General features: G+C 41.2%; 1 protein-coding gene across 2 annotated transcripts; it reads left to right on the top strand.

Annotated features, from left to right (window-relative positions):
- The first annotated feature begins 266 nt into the window (after positions 1-266).
- Positions 267-17,139, top strand: LOC145480896 (uncharacterized). 2 transcript variants are annotated; one of them, XM_081459235.1, is made up of 18 exons: positions 267-1,338; positions 1,580-1,786; positions 2,524-2,647; positions 3,535-3,589; positions 3,953-3,993; positions 4,605-4,818; positions 5,539-5,630; positions 6,039-6,235; positions 6,604-6,643; positions 7,359-7,466; positions 7,820-7,990; positions 8,681-9,579; positions 10,031-10,540; positions 10,731-10,899; positions 11,601-11,867; positions 12,388-12,656; positions 12,985-14,004; positions 14,803-17,139. In XM_081459235.1, the coding sequence occupies exons 1-18, from the start codon at positions 1,240-1,242 to the stop codon at positions 15,160-15,162; spliced, it is 4,842 nt and encodes a 1,613-aa protein (XP_081315361.1). In that variant the 5' UTR covers positions 267-1,239; the 3' UTR covers positions 15,163-17,139. The 2 variants fall into 2 exon arrangements, with proteins under 2 accessions (XP_081315361.1, XP_081315362.1); XM_081459236.1 differs by having other exon boundaries at positions 5,566-5,630.
- The last annotated feature ends 1,451 nt before the right edge of the window (positions 17,140-18,590 follow it).

Consider the following 18,590-nt stretch of genomic DNA (forward strand, 5'->3'; position numbering starts at 1 on the left):
ACAACATGTTCTTCAGACTGTACTAGGACTATTAGAGCGAGGAACTAGTGGAACAGCTGCAAGACTTTGCACAGTTTTATGTTCAGGAAGAACTCTCGCTGGAGCTGAACGAAGTTAGTGAGTTGCTTCACCAATTTAAGCTAGGATTTTTCCACTTCATGGTAAATGAGGTGCTAAAACGCTCTCCTTGAATGCGAGCAACACTGCTATAAAATCTGTCGGTTTGTGCGTGGATTAACATGCAACTAATTATTATATTTCGCGTTTCTGTTCTTACAAAGAATAAATGCAAATTGCGTAATTACTTTTGTTTTCTTGTTCAATTTTTGCCCAATTCCGGGTTAAATTTTGATCACCTCTCAGTTTTAAACGGTTAACGTCTATAAAGCGATCTCCTGGCTATTTCCTCAACGTGACCGCTTGGTTTAGTCTGGATACGAGCCAAGAAGCCTCTGTAGCATGAAGCGACTAGGAGTTTTTCTACTTCCCCTAGATGGAATGCTGGTCCATCACAGGGCTACCCCCAGCATTAAATTCACTGGTACCCACTTATACATGCAAATTGGGTGGAGAGAGGCACTGTGAGAGTTAGGTGTCTTGCACAAGAACACAACACAATGTCCCCGACCAGGGTTCCGCTCGAAGAAGAAATACAACGGCAATTATCAGCGATGGGTAGAAAGCAAAATATTTGGGAGAACATTGCAGCAAAACTTAATGAAGTGTAAGAAATTTATGCGAGTACCATGAAACAGCATAAATTATACAACCATGCATGAAGCGTGTTTGAAACCGACATCTGATGTGAAAAATGCAATAACAAACATGTTTAGGCGGAAGATGTTTCCTTGAAACATGTTTACTCTAATCATGTTTCGTCTTTAATGTGAACCAGAAGCATATCACCTTTAGGGTGCGTTCCTTTGGGATGATCAGGATCAGGATCAGTGATCCAAGATCTGTCTGGATCACGGTATATCAAAGGAACCGATGAATCCACTCTGGTGACGGATTCATCGGTTCCTTTGATGAACTACGATTCGAGTGATCTTTCCCCTAAGGCAAGAGCTTCGACCGAGTCTTCTCGCGACCACCACTGAAGCTTGGCTGCATAGTTATTGACACACTTTGAAAACATGGCGGTAGAATATGTACACAGCTGAATCTTCCTTTTATATAATTTTATAGTGCTGAATGAGTATACTCTCTTGCCGACAACAGGAGTACAAAACATAGTATATGAAAATAATTATGTCAGATCGCTGGGGTAGCCTACGAGATCGGTTCAAGACAAAGAATATCGATTTAGATGCCGAATTTGAAAAATTCCTAAATGAGGTAAGGACAACAAAGAAAATTATGCTTATTTTTGCACTTTAAGGTCCCGAGAATTTCCAAAATTATTGATGCAATTTTTTACCTTTAAGTTATTCGGCTTTATTTTTCTGATCACGATAAATTTATTTGTAGTAGCAATGATGAACCATAATTTGGCCAAGATTTTACAAACACTTTACTCTTACTTTACTTTACTTTACTATTTACAAGAGCATATTAAATTGTTGTTGTGTCATTTCAGTCCATGTCAGATGAGTCTTCCATAGGCTCTCCTCGTGTGAAGGCTCCTGATATAAAAGCAAAACCTAGAGATGCCCAGTTGCCATGGTGGGCAGAGGAAGATGATGAGGATGATAACAAGAAAAGAGAAGCTGCTCGACAGAGCTGGATAAAACCAAAGACTTCCAAACCAGAAGTAAACGAGCCACAACCAGATGTTGTTGATCATGTAAGTTAAGTGAAATTTACATCTTGTTGTCTTTTTTGAGTTCAAAGTCTGCAAGATGGGGCTGTCATTACACTCTGAGTCACCTGTTGCCCTGATCTTCACACCCATAACAAACGTGCTACTTTATGGGTAAATTGTATCAACTACAGGCACGTTTCCCCAAAACATCAAGGGCCCATCAAAATTACTCAGCCATAACACTTACAGGTGCTACCAGTAATGGTTCTTATTGATAGCCTTGAAGAGAACTTTTTTAATGAAAATACCATTGTGGACATGAACTTTTGAGCAAAACTGATTTCTGTACTTGGGAAGATTTTGTAGAAGGGTTATAAAAGAAACTGGCAATTGTCCTATTGTTATTGTTGTTGTTATTATTTCCCTTTGTTTCATGGTCACCAGTTGTCATGATCTAAAATAAAGGGAAATAAAGGAAACCAAACAGAAACAACATACAAGTGTGTGTGCTGTGTTTGTTTACACAAACACTTAGCAGAAATTACTGGTATTATTTTTTCAAAAGCCTATTGAAGTAATATATTACTGCAGATAATAAGGCCCTCTCACTGATTTGGAGTTACTGTTTGTAAAGTGTACAAATAATACAAACTTTTAGCCACAGGTTAACACTGAAAGTACTTTACAGAACATTAATGTTGACTTTTTTTGGACCTTTTGCCTACAAGTTTTGTAATAGATGAAATTAATTTGGACTTATATTAATGAAACATTTTTAGGCTTCCACTCCAGCAGTTGCCACATCACATATACATCCTGATAAAGGTCCTATGACTGCCCTGTCCACTGGAAGTTACGTTGATAGCTCAGCTTTGTCGATTAGTAGGGACAGCCTTGAGGAAGGTCAGTGAACATATCGTTGATGTCCATGTGGCTTCATATTCATATTCCTGAACAAGTAACTGATTACACATACATTTTGAGATTGTTTAAAAATGAAATGAAAATGGCTGTAGTGAACTTAAGCGGGCATACTCAGTATCAGTGTGGTGGCTTCATGGTTAGTGCACTTGTCTCTGGATTCAGTGGTCTGTGTTTGTGCCCTGGCCAGAGACATTGTCGTTTGTTCTTGGGCAAGACATTTAAAATCTGAGATGACCAGGAGAAAGGCATTTGTGATGTCCAGTTTCCACTTTGGAGAGATATCTTCCCTTCTCTTTTCAGAGGTTTGTCGTAGAAAGGTCTTCACCTTAGAGAGTCGTCAACCTAAGGGAAGTGCACAGTGCATTTCCATCTGAAGGATGTCTGTCATGCAGAGTTGTATACACCTGGGATTAGTGTCCGTTTTTCTGCTTGGAGGGGTGTCTGTCTTGGAGACATGTACTCCTTAGAGATGAAGCCACCTTGAAGAGGTGTCCAGGTTATTGTAGTGTCTTAGAAAGAAGGGACCGATCAGTACTTACTGAAGTACAATAGAGACTTACTTCACATCTATACACTGTACTTTAGAGAGCTGTCCCTGGGATAGATGTACATTGTAGCTACATGTATGTGTAAGAGAAAGCTTGGCAGGCTAAATAACCAGTTCTGCTGCATTTTCTGGCCTCTACACCTTAAAAGTTACCCCAAGTCTTTGTTTTCTGGTGAAATTTCAGCTAATAAACTCTCTTTTAGCCTGACCATCCCTTCTACCTGTGTACGTGTACTACATGTACATCTCAAGTAATAATGACTGTTCAGATGGTGTGGTTTTAGTCTAATATATAGTTTTTTCTTCTTTTTGCTGACAGGTCTAGCAAAGTCCACAGAAAGGACAAAACCACCACCTGAAGAAATACTAAAAAGGTTGGATTTGTTGTCAGTCATAGCGTTCTTATATTTATCAGTGAACTCATTCTTAGATATTTTGAAAATGACGTTATCAGAGATGCCAGACCAAACAAATTGAAATCCAAAACCCTAAAACGACATTGTTAAGAGTAAGGGCTCTGTCAATTCAACCATATTTAAAATGCGTCAAATGTTCCCTTGAAAATGCCAATTGACTATCGGCCAAGATTAGTGTGAAAATGTACCTTATGCATTTCCCTGGGAGATCTGGAAGATTTGGTGACCTGTAAGCAAGACCAGGAGACTCCCAGATAATCCCAGAGAGTTGAGATACGTAGATACATTTTGATAACAACTGTATTTTTACAACTGTGTCAGGCTTGGATCAGAAGACTTTGAAGACACTTTCTCCTACAGTGGTATGTCTCAGTACAAGATTCACAATAAATTTGATTTAGCATACAAAGTCATGTACATGTACACAGTATCGTTCAATTTATTTATTATAAATCTAACTGATGCAATTTAAGCAATAAAAATGTCTGTATTAATTTTATTGGACAAGATTTTATTAGCAAGGTATTTTGATTAATTTTTCATTGGTGAGCTGTTACTGGTACGTTGTTATTTACTGTACACTTACTGTACTCAAGGAAATGGCATATTAAGCAAATAATATCAATTGACAGATATGACTAGTACTCTTACTGCCAATCACAATGTATGTAATCTAACTGAGAAGCGAGCGTAATGACTGTTTCATCATGTGAGCTCATTAGTTGCAACGTAACAGCATTTATAATGATAAATGTTGGAGGAATAATTATCCTTAATCAATTAAGATAATGAAAAATGGCTCACTGCTTGTGTATTTGTCGGCAGTTAAATTTGCAGTTGACATAGTGATTTCTAATTCCAAACTAATGAAATAGAGAGGAAAAATTCTTTGTTTTAGTTTGTCATTGTAGACAGCATATTTTGTTTTATCTTAGATTTTATTTAATATGGATTTTTTTTTCTTGGTTTATAGGTGAACCAACAGGAACATCTGTCAGTCCTGCCACACCGGTTCCTCAATCATTCACTGCCAAACCTACTGACAAGGGAGTGGACACTATGAATGAGCTAGCAGACAAGGAAAAGTTCTTTCATGATGTCGAGGGTGGAGCATCACCTGTTGATTACAACAAAAAACTTGGTGAAATGTCAACTTCCTATTCTGTTACTGGGAATACACAAAATAGGTAAGAAAGGTAGTTGGCATCCCTTATGCAGACTACATAATTTTTCTTAAAATACAGCCTTTATGCACCTGCCAACAATTTCTGCACCAAATACATATTGTAGTCAAGATTTTTATCTTGGGTAGGTCAGGACCTTTGAAATAAGTAGATTTCTGAATGTTTTTTTAAGATTTGAAATGATGGCTTCAAGTGATTTCACATTTTTTCTTCTTTCCAGTCCATGACAAGCGTCACATTTTCTTTCTGCATTGAGTTTGCCCATGCAGCAAACAATGAGCTAATCCAAGGAATGGAGTCCTGTTCAGGGGTTGGGGGCAGTAGGGGACATTTTCCTGGGGGAAATATACATGTGGCTGTCTGACTTTCAACCTCTTTCATATCATGATTTTGGAAGGTTGTCACATCACTGTTTGAATTTCAACCAAGTCATGTTGTTGATTGTCATTTTATCAGCGTTTTGTCCATGCTGCTGTCTCATGGTAGTGTTGCATATTGGAATATTGCTCTAAAAGGACCTCAAAAATTAGCAAAAAGAAAATTTAGCATTATTTATGTACATATATGACTTTCTTATAAGAATAAATTTTTTTTTTTGTGAATGGGATTAAATTTTTTTATATACATAAACCTGGGTAGTTGTGAAAATGGTTCATTAAATCTACTGTACAAGTTATGAGTGTAGGCATTTTTGGTTTCTTTGTCCATGTACGTATTTCTTAGTATTACATTACATTTATGTACGCAAAGGTGGGATGATGAGAGATTTCAAGCCACTGGAGCTGAACTGGGGGATTCAATATTCAACATGACAGGTCTGATCTTTATTACAAAAGATGTTTACTTTTTGATGGATTTATTGCTTGTAATAAGTAGTGTGATCATTCTCATCATCCTCCTTCCCACCACCTCTTTTCCTTCTTTTCCTTCTCTTTCCCCTCCCCCTCCCCCTCTCCTCCTGCTCCTCCTCCTCCCCCTCATCATCGTCATCATTATCATTATCATCATCATCATCATCATTATCAACATTTCTTATTCCAGATTGTCATACAATCTGTAAATTAGGTTATTAATTACAGCCAGATGTTTGACTTCCCCTGATGTAATTTTGAGTTATTCTTGATACTGCTTGTTAAATTACAGGTATACGATTCAGTATGTAGTTATTAATGAATGTTACATTCAATTCCCTGAAAGCAAGTTTATGTCTGAACCTCATGTAGGGGCCACAGGTAAAATAAACAATGCTGTTGAAGAAGTGGTCAAGGAGCAGGAGAAGGGAGAAGACGAAGGAGAAGATGAAGGAGAAGAAGAAGGAGAAAAAGGTGGAAACGAATACAGTGACAATTTTGAGGATGCCCAGAGCCCCGAAGAGCTTGACACTGAAGAAACTGAAGAACCACAGAGACCCTCAGCTCCGGTGTGTACATAAAACTGTAATCCAGGAAAAAGACTCAATCATGCTATACTTGTTCAAACTAAAAACGTTCTTGATTAGTTTCTTTGGATCACTGGCCTCTATCACTTATTCTGCAGTTGGTATTAAAAATGAAAATGGTGAAACTCTGCTCACTCACTAGAGGAGCAAAATTGAAATTTAAATAATTATTATGTTGCTTAGCTTTGCAGGGTATGAATCTCCTGAGAGGAGATTTGGAAAAAAAATAGAAAAAGTATAAATTTAAAGGAGTTTTAGTGAGCAGAGAGTGCAGGACTTCTTATCATTTACTGTCCAACAAATCGTCTACTTCAATCTAAAAATTTTCATTTTCTTCTGTAATTGTTCAGGAACCCACTGAAGTAACCAAACCAAGTATGCTGTCAAAAGGTGTGCGACAAGATAATAATTGTATAACATGACAAGATAATTATTATATAAAAAATGATTCAATGCTTTTTTGCAAAATGTCAACTTAAAAGGAGTGGTCCATTCTTGAGAAATATGTGTTTGCAATCATCATCATCTGAACTCTGTGACTGGTATGTTCGACAAGAAATACAAAATGTTTTTCCTAGAAATGGGCAGTGGAGAGAAAAATACTTAAAGCTGTCAAAAGAAACACAATTACATCTTTTTAGTACACATTTTTCTGAATAGTCTTGCTCTTGAAAATTGGTTGCAGTTGAACATCACTATCTCAAACTTAATTTTCTCAAATTCCCTGGAATTATAAATTGTACCATTTTCCCTCTGCTGTGCTTTTTCAGTCATTAACTATCAGCAATCTTGACCCTCCACCAAAAAGGCAGCAAAACATCTTACAATGGACCTTCTGTACCCTTTGTGGCTGGGAACCCTACAGTACATTGTTTTCTGTATTTTCTAACCCAAACTGGTCAATTTGGGTAACATCCTGATTTTTTTGCTAAATCAAAGACTCCTGTTTAATGATTGTAACTTATAAATTGTACTCTTAATAAATGCAAATGCCAAACATTGCTCTGTTTTTCTTTAGTTCTGTCAAGGAACCGGTACATGATGCTTAGAGCATTACTTTTTTGCACACCTTTCCAACACTCTGATATAAACTTTTTTTATTTAGTTTCTTTGATGGAGTCTTTGGATTCTACTCTGGAAAGCAAGAGACCTGCTGCAGCTCTTAATCTCCTATCACAACACAGAAAACCACAAGTTGCTATCTCTAGTGAAGGTCAGTACCAGACCAGTATTTCAGTATTTGCTCTTACAAATTATTTCCCAGGCAGCGTGGCTGAGTGGTTAGGGCGCTGGACTTGAAATCTGGAGGTCACTGGTCAGTCAAGTCCTGCTCTGACTACTAAGCTGGAGATGTTTCTCGGTAGACCCTAGTTCAAGTCCTCGGTCATGCTTGTAAATAGCTAACTGGTCTGCCTCGGGCTATCATTTGGGATTTTTAAGCTATTATGTTTATTTGAAAAGTTAAAGTGGCATGCCTGAGAACTATCTAGTTGTAGCTATTAGCGCATTGTCCACTATGAATATTCAACAACAACAGCAACAACAACATGCTATTGTGTTTTTCAGTGTCTAGTGAAGAAACGCACGCAAGTCCCAAGTCTGATGAAAGACAAACGTCCATGTTGAGACCAGGACGTGATTATGAGGCGAGTGGAAGCACAAGAGATATTCATGAACTGCAGGCTGCACTTCAAGCTGCTCAACTCACTGCTACTGATACAGGACCTAAATACTCAGGTACACAGAAGGATAGTTACCTTTTGTTCTGTTTCAAACCGAGGCCTTGTTAATAAGTTGATAAATTGAGTTGTTAGTGATCATATGTAGTTTCACAGAGTAGGGCCAAGAGTGCTTATTGGTTTTGCCTTTAATTCAATCTAGACTAATGAAGCAAAGCCTTCTTAGCTCAGAACTGAACTAAACTCGGTAAACTGGTATACTTACCAAATAGAAGATGGCGTTTAATTTTTTCTAAAAATAAACGATGCACGCTTGAGGTCTTTTCGAGGCTGCCAATGAACGCACGAGCGGAACGCGAGTGCGTTCAGTTTTTCTAGAACTCAGTCAAAAGTGTGTTATTTCCTTAGACAATATAGGAACACCATCTTCTATTTGGTGTAGAATATAGCATGGAAAAGATATTTGCATCTGAGATATTTACAGTACAACTGAGAAGGGACGGTGATTATACTGACCTATGCTGGCAACACGACATCCGGGTTATACATGCTCTTTAATTTCCAGCCGTACATCTCCAAAAAATAATGCATGCTAAGCTCTAAAAGCGGGAATACAGCAGCTATAGTCTAATAAACTTATTGCTTTACTGAATAAGGCAAAGGAATTACTTAATATTTAATTTTCTTCTTACAAAAAAAAGGTCAGTTGTTTTTATAGTAATAGACCTTCATTGTAAATTTTTTACAGGTGATTTCGAGCTTCCTCCAGCTGTTGCAGTGATTCAAGGTGTGGATCAGTCAAGGACTGGGCAGATTGTGATCGAGAAAAACGACCAAGGTGAAACACGTGCGCGGGGATTCGATCTTCAGCCTGTTATTGTGACGGATGATTGGAGTGCTGCTGATGACAGTGTTACCATGGAAACCAAGCAAGGAAAGCTCAGCTCCTTTGTTTCGGCTGAGAACGACGAAAGAGGGTTTGGTTTGAAGACCGTAGGATCATTGCCTGTTGACTTGAGTGTTGATTCATCTGTCGATGAGACGGACAGGAGACTTGCCTTAAGTAGGTTGGAGTCGCGAGGAATTGACTTGACTCCTTCTGTTGCTACACAAAAAGAGGGACCAGGTTTTGATTTACAACCAGCAGACGATGCTGCTGGCTTCACTCTGCAGCCAGCAGCAGAGGCAAGAGGCTTGGATCTGAAGCCTGCTGTCGCTTCCTCGTCGGGTTTCATGGAGGGGCGCGGATTTGACCTGCAGCCAGCTGAGGAGAGGCATGGGTTTAGCTTGCAGCCTGTCGCTAACTTGCTACAAGCTGACCAAGAGGGAGCAGAGGCGGAGGACGACGATGACGATGACACGCCTCCCCCGGAAAGTTTGCAGAGTATTAAGAGTATAGCACGCGCTAGGAAGAGTGCAGGAGGGGAGAGTGTCAAGAAAGGTACTGAGGCGAGTGTCACGACTAAGAAAACATCAAAAAGTAGCAAAGAAAAACCCGTCAAGAAAACCACGGCAAAACCACAGCAAAAGAAGGAAAAGGGAAAGGTCTCCAGTAGTCCTGTAGACAGAAGTAATCTGTTCAAGCCTTCTCCCTCATCTGGCCCGTCCTGGTCACCAACTCCCACCATGAGAGGAAGTAAAACAAAGGTGTGTTCCGGGGGCAAGAGTCAAATCGACTGTAAATACTACGGGAAGGGTAGTGGTTGCTCGACACAACACGGGAACCACAGGTTCAGGGTTTAAGCCTTGGTTGCAGTTCTCATGTGTTCTTTGTGCAAAACGGTTTTCCTTCAGTATGTTTCTCTCTCCAGGAAACTGTCGGGACAACCTGGAAATATGATAGTTAAGCTGTTTGCAATGGACTTTACCCTATCCAGGGAGGTAAGAGTGGCGGGGAGGAGGGGGGCGGGGGCGCGAAGAGGAGGAGTAACTATTCCTCATGCTATGGAATTCGTATTCAACTGAAAACTATTAGGGTCAGGGACTAGACTATTTTTTCCATTGTAACTGCAAAGAATTTCTCAGGATATTACTCTCTATGTTGTCAACTCGTTAACGTTTGATCGACTATTCCTTTTTTTTTTTCCATTATCCCCAGACTAAGAAATCCTTAGGTGCTAGTAAAAAACTTCATCTTGAAAGCCCTGCTCTTCCAAAAACGGCCGACTCGAGTCCTTCGGCTAAGCAACTTGCCGCGTCTGTAGAATCATTCGCAAATTACCTAAAACACATTGTCCGCCCTGATAATGAAGAAATCGAACCACCGCCGGCGAGATGGTCCGACGATGAGCCCGCAAGATCGGTTTCCCGAACATCCTTCCGAAGACCCTCCGACGAGCACCGACTTTCACGCGAACGAGCTTTGCAAGCCGAGATAGAGAATTGGCGGCTTGCTTGGAAGGACGAGAAAAAACGAAACGACAAGTTGATTGCCGATATGGCGTCCCGTGAGAAGGAATGGTCCAGGCGAGAGGAGAAGTGTCGTCTTGATTATGAAAGTGAAATCCACGAGCTTAAACAAGAACTGTTTGTTGTGCAGGCCAGACTCAACGAGACGGAGAAAGAAGCTGACACGAGAAAACGAGTAGCGGCAGGAGGGAGCCTTGAGGTTAGATTTGGATTTTAATTCTCGTTACATATTGCTATACATTTCTTTAAGGTTAGTTCAGAGAATTTGGTAGTACATTCAGACAATATTCCCAGTTGATGATTTTGTGTATTCTCATCCCCATCTGGTTGACAATGTATCCATATTGTAAGAAGAAATTACATTTTAATCACGCGTGTTTTGTCTCTAGGGTGCATCTGCAGAGGAAGTGAAGAGAATGGAGAAAGAAGTTCGCGAGCAGGAGCAACTGTTAGCAGGATATCAACAAGAAAATGAACGGCTTTATAAAGAACTCAAACAAATGCAAGCCAAGGAAAAGGCTAACGAGGCTAGAATGTTTAGTGAGAACCAAAAACTGGGTAAAGAGTACTTTTTTGCTGAATTATAGTACAGTGGAATCACGAGTTTTGAACCTCCTAGTTAAGCCAGATTTGGTTTGAAAAATCGGGTAGTCCGAGGAATCAGGTGTGAAGTTGCTCTGTTCGTCTAAGGGAATAGACTCCGAGCAGTCTCTCTTTTCCTCGAAAATCCGTGGGGAAGAACGCAAAACAAGTGAGCGTGCGAGCGTAACTGTGAGCGTGACGTGCGAGCGTGACTGTGAGCGCGACGTGCAAGCGACGGGCGGCGACTGAGGGAAGGGAAATGACTTTTGGTTCGAGTTATCAGGAGGTTCGAAAAATGAGCGTTCGAGAAATCTGGATTCCTGTATATGCCATGTCTACAGTTTCATTAAACAACTGATTGTTTTCTGTTTTGCTTTGCCTTTCAGTAAGGTAAGAAATGCTCTGACGATTTACTCTAAGTTCGTATCCTATTGTGAACGTCAGTTTCCACCAAAACTGGCGTGGGTTGACTTGGCTTAAATTTCCTTGTAGAATACTTTAAAGCGTTTGCAATGTTAATGATGGATAACCCTTGAACAAGAATTCAAAGAAACAAACAAAAAGACAAACAAACAGCAAGGTATTGATAAAGAAAGACAAACTAGCCAAGCCAGAACGAGGTTTAATTGCAAATGCTGCTAATTCTTTGACAACATAGTTTCTTTTTTTCTTGGTAGCATCTGAACTCGCCAACCTGAAGGAAAAGATCGAGCGACGAGAAAGCGGGGGGCTTGGGCCAGACTTGCCGGCTCCAGGTTCCGCAACACTAGGCGCGGATAAAATCTCCCAGCTGACAGCAGAGATGAGGTCATTACGGAGTAGAGTGACTGAGGTACAGGACGAAGCTGATGAGCTGAGACGAGCAAAGCAAGAGCTGGAAACACGCATCAGAGGAGTAGAGAATGAGAGAGATGTTGCAGTGAAGCAAAGCAGCCAAGTCTTAGGTTAGTGAGTAGCAGAATAACACACGCATGCTCATAGTTCAGGAAGAAGGGGGACTCGTAAAATAAAGCGCGCTTGTCACTGAAGTTTGTGGATATGGAAGAAGCCACAGTAGGCCATGAAATTTTAAAGGAGTCTTTAATGTCGGTCAAGTCCCTTTGTTCTACCGATACCATAGACGTTTGTTTTACTTACAATGGACAATTCCCTCTATTAGACGCCCCGCAGGGAATTATGGTAGTTGTATTCATCATCTTGGACTGGATGTCTGTTTTGATGAATGGAGCTACCATGATTCCCTGCAGGCACGTCACATAGGGGGAACTGGCCAGTGTTACGGAAACTTCAAGGAATAGTGTTACCAAAATTATATTTGAACTACAGCTAGTTTGGAGCTAAAGCATTAGTTTTAGTCATCACAGCGGTGTAAAATCGCCATCCTCAATCCAACCGTACCTAACTGAAGGGGTTCTTTGCGCTGTTATAAATCATTTTGTTTCTAACTTTTTTCGCTGGTCGCAGGCTCAAACACCAGAGAAATCGCAGAACTTGAAAGTCGACATGCAGCGGAGGTTGAGCGCTTGCGCACTAAGCTCAAATGGTATGCCGAGACCCAGGCCCTGCTCGACCGTGATGCTCTGACGCTCAAGAAGAAAGAAGAAGAGATTCATGAGCTTAAAGAAACAGTTGCTCGGTTACAGGCTCAACACGGTCAGACAGTGGCCGAGAAGAAACAGAGGGGAGTGGAGAGAGCGACAGATGCTAAGAGGATACAGGACCTTGAACGACAGGTGAAGGAACTCGTTTTGCGTGCCTTTTTTGCTCTTATGAAGCTCTACAGTACATGACGAACTTGATAAATGTATAACTGCTTGACTATATTTGAATCTCAAAATTTATTTTTAATTTTTTATTTTGGCTGTTGTTCGTTGTCCAATCAGAAACCAAGAAAATCTAAGAGGCAGAGACGTCATGTTGTTCGTGTTATTCGCGTTTTAATTGGCTGCGAATTTCAGGAAACCCTGTTAAAAAATTTTAGGAAACCCAATTAAAGATGTCAAATTGGCGCGTTTCACTTAAAAATGTAACTCAGACCATGATCTCTGTTCTACCTTACAGGTTCGTGAAATGGAAGAGATTATTAAACGTCGGTACCCAAACTCCCTGCCTGCTCTCATTTACGCGGCTGCCTCGGCACCAGGCCAGGCGCAGGCTGTAGCGACCGAGTCACCTCGCAAGCAATCTCCGACTTACGCATTCCTCGAGAACCGAGTGAAAAAACTAGAGACAGAGCTCGAGGAGAAAGACGAGGAAGCCAGCAGGAGAATACGTTGCGTAGAACAGAAATACAATTCTCTGAGGCTCGATTACGAGGACAGGATTAAAGAGTTGCAAAGGGATTTACAAAGCGCGAATGAGCGACACGAGAAAGCGGCTCGTTCAAACACGCGAACTCAAATTTTCGAGGAGGAACTGCAAAGAACCCGTGAAGCGAATGATCAGCGAGTTAAACAGCTCCAGACTGAAATTGAAGTTCTTCAGGAAGCTTTATCCAAAGCAACAGCAATAGACTCTTCTGGTGGAAAGACCAGTCGAAGAAAGCGACTTGAACTTGAAAAAGAAAAAAGTGACGATTCAACTAACGCGATTCAACTTCTTCAAGATCAACTTGAAAAGAAGGAATCTGAGTTGGAGGCTATGAGGCAGACGTGCAATCGATTGCAGCGCGAGAGAGAGCAGATGCTTGCTCACGAGGGTAAGCGAGTGGAACAGCACGCGAGCCCCAAACCAGACCCACAAGTGGAAGAATTAACAGAAGAAAATAAGCGCCTTAAAGAGCGGGTCTCGCAGATGTCGCTCGATATGGATCAACAACGGGTTAGGTTTCAGGCCTCCCTAGCAGAGACCGAGCGAAGCGCCCGGCTTTCTCGCGAGGAGGCAGCTGACCAGTTAGCAAGTTTGCAAGCCCAGCACAAACGTGAAGTGGATCAGTTGAAGGCCGGATTTGCTGCTGATCATGGATCTTCTAAAGTAGCGGAGCTTAAGAGTCAACTAGCGGGTCAGGAGATTGTTATTCAGAGACTTAAGGCCAAGATGGCTGACGCTACTGTTAACGCAGAAACCATCGCGGCAACCAGGGTAAGAGAGGTCCACACTGACAGACAACCTCTCCTTAATATTCTTACCCGTAGAACCCTTCCTCCCTCCCTGGTAGCTTTTAGAATTCTATTGTTGACGTCCACAACACGTGAAGCCAGGATAGACGAGTATAAACATTTATACCATGCCATAGAAAATACAGCCAATCAATACAGAGAAGCCGTTGTTTGTTCGTCGGTATTACATCTAACCTTCCCATCATACGCCGCGCGTATGTCTCATTGCTTGTATTGGCCACTGTATTTTCTATAACATGGTTTAAAATAGTTATACAACGTTCTCCCGTGGTATAACATGGAATATCCCACTTGTCACTTGTATTTTCATGGTATACACACTCGCCCAGAGGATGGTGTGTTACTAGTGACTCGTAGGATATTCCATGGTCACTCGAAAGTGTTGCATAACTAGTACATATTTTTGATCACTCCAGAACATTTGCTCATAAATATTTGCTAGCATTTTACTCTTATGATCAGTTGTCATTTACTCCTAACGCGGGAACACATGAACCCGTTACCTGTTGCTTGATAGCCCAGTTGTTGAAATATCGCGCTCGTACCGGGGAGCGGAGGTGATGTTTGAAATCCCATTGAAAGCCATGAATGATACTTCCATCTTACAAGCTCTTAAAATCGCAGACACATCTGCTACGGTTACCATTTCTTGCAGTTCATGTATGATTTCATCCTTATATTATCAATTCAAGAAGCCATTTTATGTAGGTAGGACATGTCATTAAATTATTTTGTGAAATCATTTTCTACTTTGCGATAGGTTCGTGAGGAATCTCTCAAACAACAGGTTAACCAGCTTCAAGCAGATCTGAGGCGCGCGAAACAGATGTTCACTCCAGAAATGAACCACTTCGACTCACTGGAGACTAAAATAAGTGCCCTTGAACAAAGACACTCTCAAAGAGAAGTAGACTTACAAAGGATTATAGAGAAAACGCACCTTACAGCAAAAATTGAGAAAGAGGAAACGGAGGCAAGATGGCGGCAAGTCGTTCAACAGAAGAATCGAGAGATCGATAAATTTCGGTGTGAACTGGACGCAATTCTTGAAGTTCTAAGTGAACTGAAGCGTCAGGGTCTGGTCATACCCTTTACCAATGGAGAGGAATTTGCTCCGTGAGATAGCCCGCTTAAATTTCTCGACCGTGTGATAACCGGAGTAAAATCACAAGTCAACTCCAACCTTGTCCCCAGGGCCTTCTCCTCGACGATTTTCAAAATGGCGGGACGAGATTGAAGTCAACTGATGTGTTCTAGTGCGTGATGAGCGGTACTTCCGTGTTGTATTACCTATGGCGAGGAACAAAGTAGTTCTATCTACTATTAGTATCACCCAACTAGTGGACTAATGCAAATCCTGCATTTTAATTGGCTACGCTACTAGAGGACTATTAGTAATAGTCCTCGAGTAGCGAAATTGGCGCGATCGAGCTTGACGCTTTCTTTCGTTTTATTCCCAAATAAATATTTCTTCAACTTGCATTTGCTAACATTAATGTTGCCTTTTCTGTCCGACTAGTTGGGTGATACTAAAACAATTAGACCCTTCGCCCTCAAGGGCCACGGGTCTATAGCCCATTCGACTTCGCCTCATGGGCTATTGACCCGTAGCCCTTGCGGGCTACGGGTCTAATTGTTAAATAGGCCGCATTCGTGTTCTCGGTATTGACTGGAACCAGCTTGTAATGGAGGCTCATGCCTGGGAGTATCATTAAAAAGAGATTTAAAATGTCATTTACGTGAGAAAAATTCCCCGCATTAGCCTCGGTTGCAAGTTAGTTCCAGTCCTATACCGAGAATACGAATGTGGTCTATTCCCCGGATGAAAGCCAATGGGCCACTTCTGAGTTGCCTTTTGCTTCTATGTCAAATCGAGTGCGAACTGAAACCATTCACATGGAAATATGTTCCGCCTACATGTTCATTTTCATGCAAATCAAACTCATTTTTTATATGAAAGGTTCTGAACGAAGGCTCGTTTTGAAACAGAGGCACAAGGTAACTGGGAAATGGCCTGTTGGAGTCAAACTGACAACGCGAACAAAGCATCCGTGAGGTACGCTATATAGTAACTCTGTCGATATTTGCGTGAAATCATTCTCATCCATTTGTGTTTCTGGGAGGAGAATTTTAGAAGAGGTATGCCAAGCAGGAAACGGAACGTTTTATCACATTAAAAATCGAAAAGAGAGTGTAAACACTACACCATGTGTACATTGTCCCGAATACACGAATACCGAACTACATTTTCTAGAGCTCAATAGAGAGAAATTTGGAAAAGGGTTTCCTAACATTTCCATTACGGAATTTAAACTCCACTCAATTTTTAGAGTACCTTTACCTTCAACCTGTAACTATGGTATCTGGGAGGTCATTGTTTTGAATTGCGCGTGTGCAGTGCGTTTGACCGCTGTGTACATTTGGATCGGGGTAACCTCGTGCCCAGAGTCTTCGTTCCCATTGACCAGCGGTCGAGGAACGAGGTTCTGAGTTGAAGTTCTCCTGTTCTCAGTGGAAGTCCGAAAAAATATCAGACTTCCGGTTGAATTGCCTTTACAACTCACGTTGAGACAGATGCTCATGGTAACGAGAGTACTTTTAATGAACGGAATACTCGAACTTGAAATGTTATCTATTTTCATATTAGAAAGTTACAAGACACGCTAAGAAGATGTAAAAACATTAGATGTAGTTATGACGTTTGCGCTGCAGGAATTTACCATCCCTGGCGAGTTTTTCTCCTGTGCTTTTTCTTTGGTTTCGGTCTCCATATTGGTTTGTTACTATCATTGTCAGCAGATTCTTCTGGAGCAGATCGCTCCATCTTATTTCGTCGTACAACTCGTCTAGGTCTGCGGACTATCAAGGGTTTCCTGTTAGACCAGAAAATATAAAACACAGAGTTTTAATAATTGTAAAAAAAGAGTAAAGTCAATTGGCCAATCTTGCCGGAACGTATTCTGTGTTTTTTTTTTACGACGTTTAGGCGACTTGTTTTTCTCTCCGGACGGGAAGCTAGTCCATCGCCGGGTTACCTTCCCGGTACCCATTATACGCCTGGGAGGAGACAGGCACTGAGGGCAAAGTTTCCTACCCAGTAACACGATGCAATGACCCCGACCAGGGCTCAAACCCCGACCGCTCGATCCGGAGTACCAATTAGGCCACCACGCTGTTGCATAATTATAAAGCGGCAAAAAATTTTCAGAAGCATTTTTTTCTGAAACCGGTCTCTGCGCTTATTAACATCTCCCTCCCTCGGCTAAATCCCCGGGCGAAAGGTTGAAGGCGGGAGATGAGTGACATTTCAGGCTTTACGGAGGGAGAAGGAACGGGGTTGGGGTGTCCTCAATAAAAGCTATGAAGGCATGTGTGAACGTCAAGGGGCATTATATTAACATAAGTTTTCAGCTGACGCGGGGTTGTACATTTTGCCCTTTTGGTTTGAAATAGGGTGTATTTTTTAAAGGGATCTGGATTATGGATATCGATCTTCAAACATGAAAACAACAAAAAAAGAAAGTAGGTAAGATCACTGGATACACGAGATCAAGAAGGGCAGGGGCCCGGGAATCGGGCGGCATACCTCAATGGAAGCGTCTGAGGACAATATTACCCCCTCCCCCTTCAATCCGCGGCGCACACTATTCATACTCGCCTTTTTCGTCGTAAGTAAGCCACACCGTGACGATACAAGCGCTGGAATGAACGCGTGAAAGCGTGCACAGCCAAGAAATAGGTAAACAAGTAAAACAGGTCGAACCAGGTCCAGTTTTGAAGTCGGTGCTGAAGGTTTGTCAGTTGACCTTAAAAACGCAAGGGAGCCACAACTGGTGAGACTTTAACGTTTATAAATGGGCTAATGAAATAGCTATAAAAGACAGCGGCGTTTTCAATCTGCCTAGAGCGGTACACAAAGCCACATTCTCCGCAATTTGGCTCGCGAAAGTGATTCGCCGCGACCGAGAACAGTTTTTTTTTGATACTGTGTTCATTAATGTATGGCCTGTGATTATACTACAAATCCTCTCTGCTTGGTATAGTGAAATTTCATTCGGTTAATCAGTGTAGTTTATTTACCTTCTAGAAGTCTGTGATAACCGTCCAAGGAAAATCTTGACATAGTGAAACTATCATTCCAAGATAAGACCATGATCACTGAGCTGTCATTAAATCCGGCTAGTAAGCGTTAAGTTCAAAGTTTTATCTGTACTTCTATTATTGAAAACAAATAGCAAAAAAAATTAGAAACCGCAATAACGTCCTCCGTGCACGAACGCGATGAAAGACTTCAAAAAGTGATTGTTTATAAGCTTACCTTTCTATCGATTCACTTCAAAAAATTCCTTGAATATTCTCCTCTTTAGTTCAAGGCAGTTCCGTGACTTAACACATCGAAACGAAGATGATTAGTGCTCTCATCGAAAAAACTATGACGTTACAATAACTTTTCAACCATAAGCTCGCGCTTTGACGTTTTTGCCGATGAGCGCGCGCGTGTAAAATAAACCGCTGGCAACTCTCCTTCAAACGACTGTTGTATTTAGA

Source organism: Orbicella franksi, chromosome 3, assembly GCF_964199315.1.
Source record: "Orbicella franksi chromosome 3, jaOrbFran1.1, whole genome shotgun sequence".
In the NCBI taxonomy this organism is placed as follows: domain Eukaryota; kingdom Metazoa; phylum Cnidaria; class Anthozoa; order Scleractinia; family Merulinidae; genus Orbicella; species Orbicella franksi.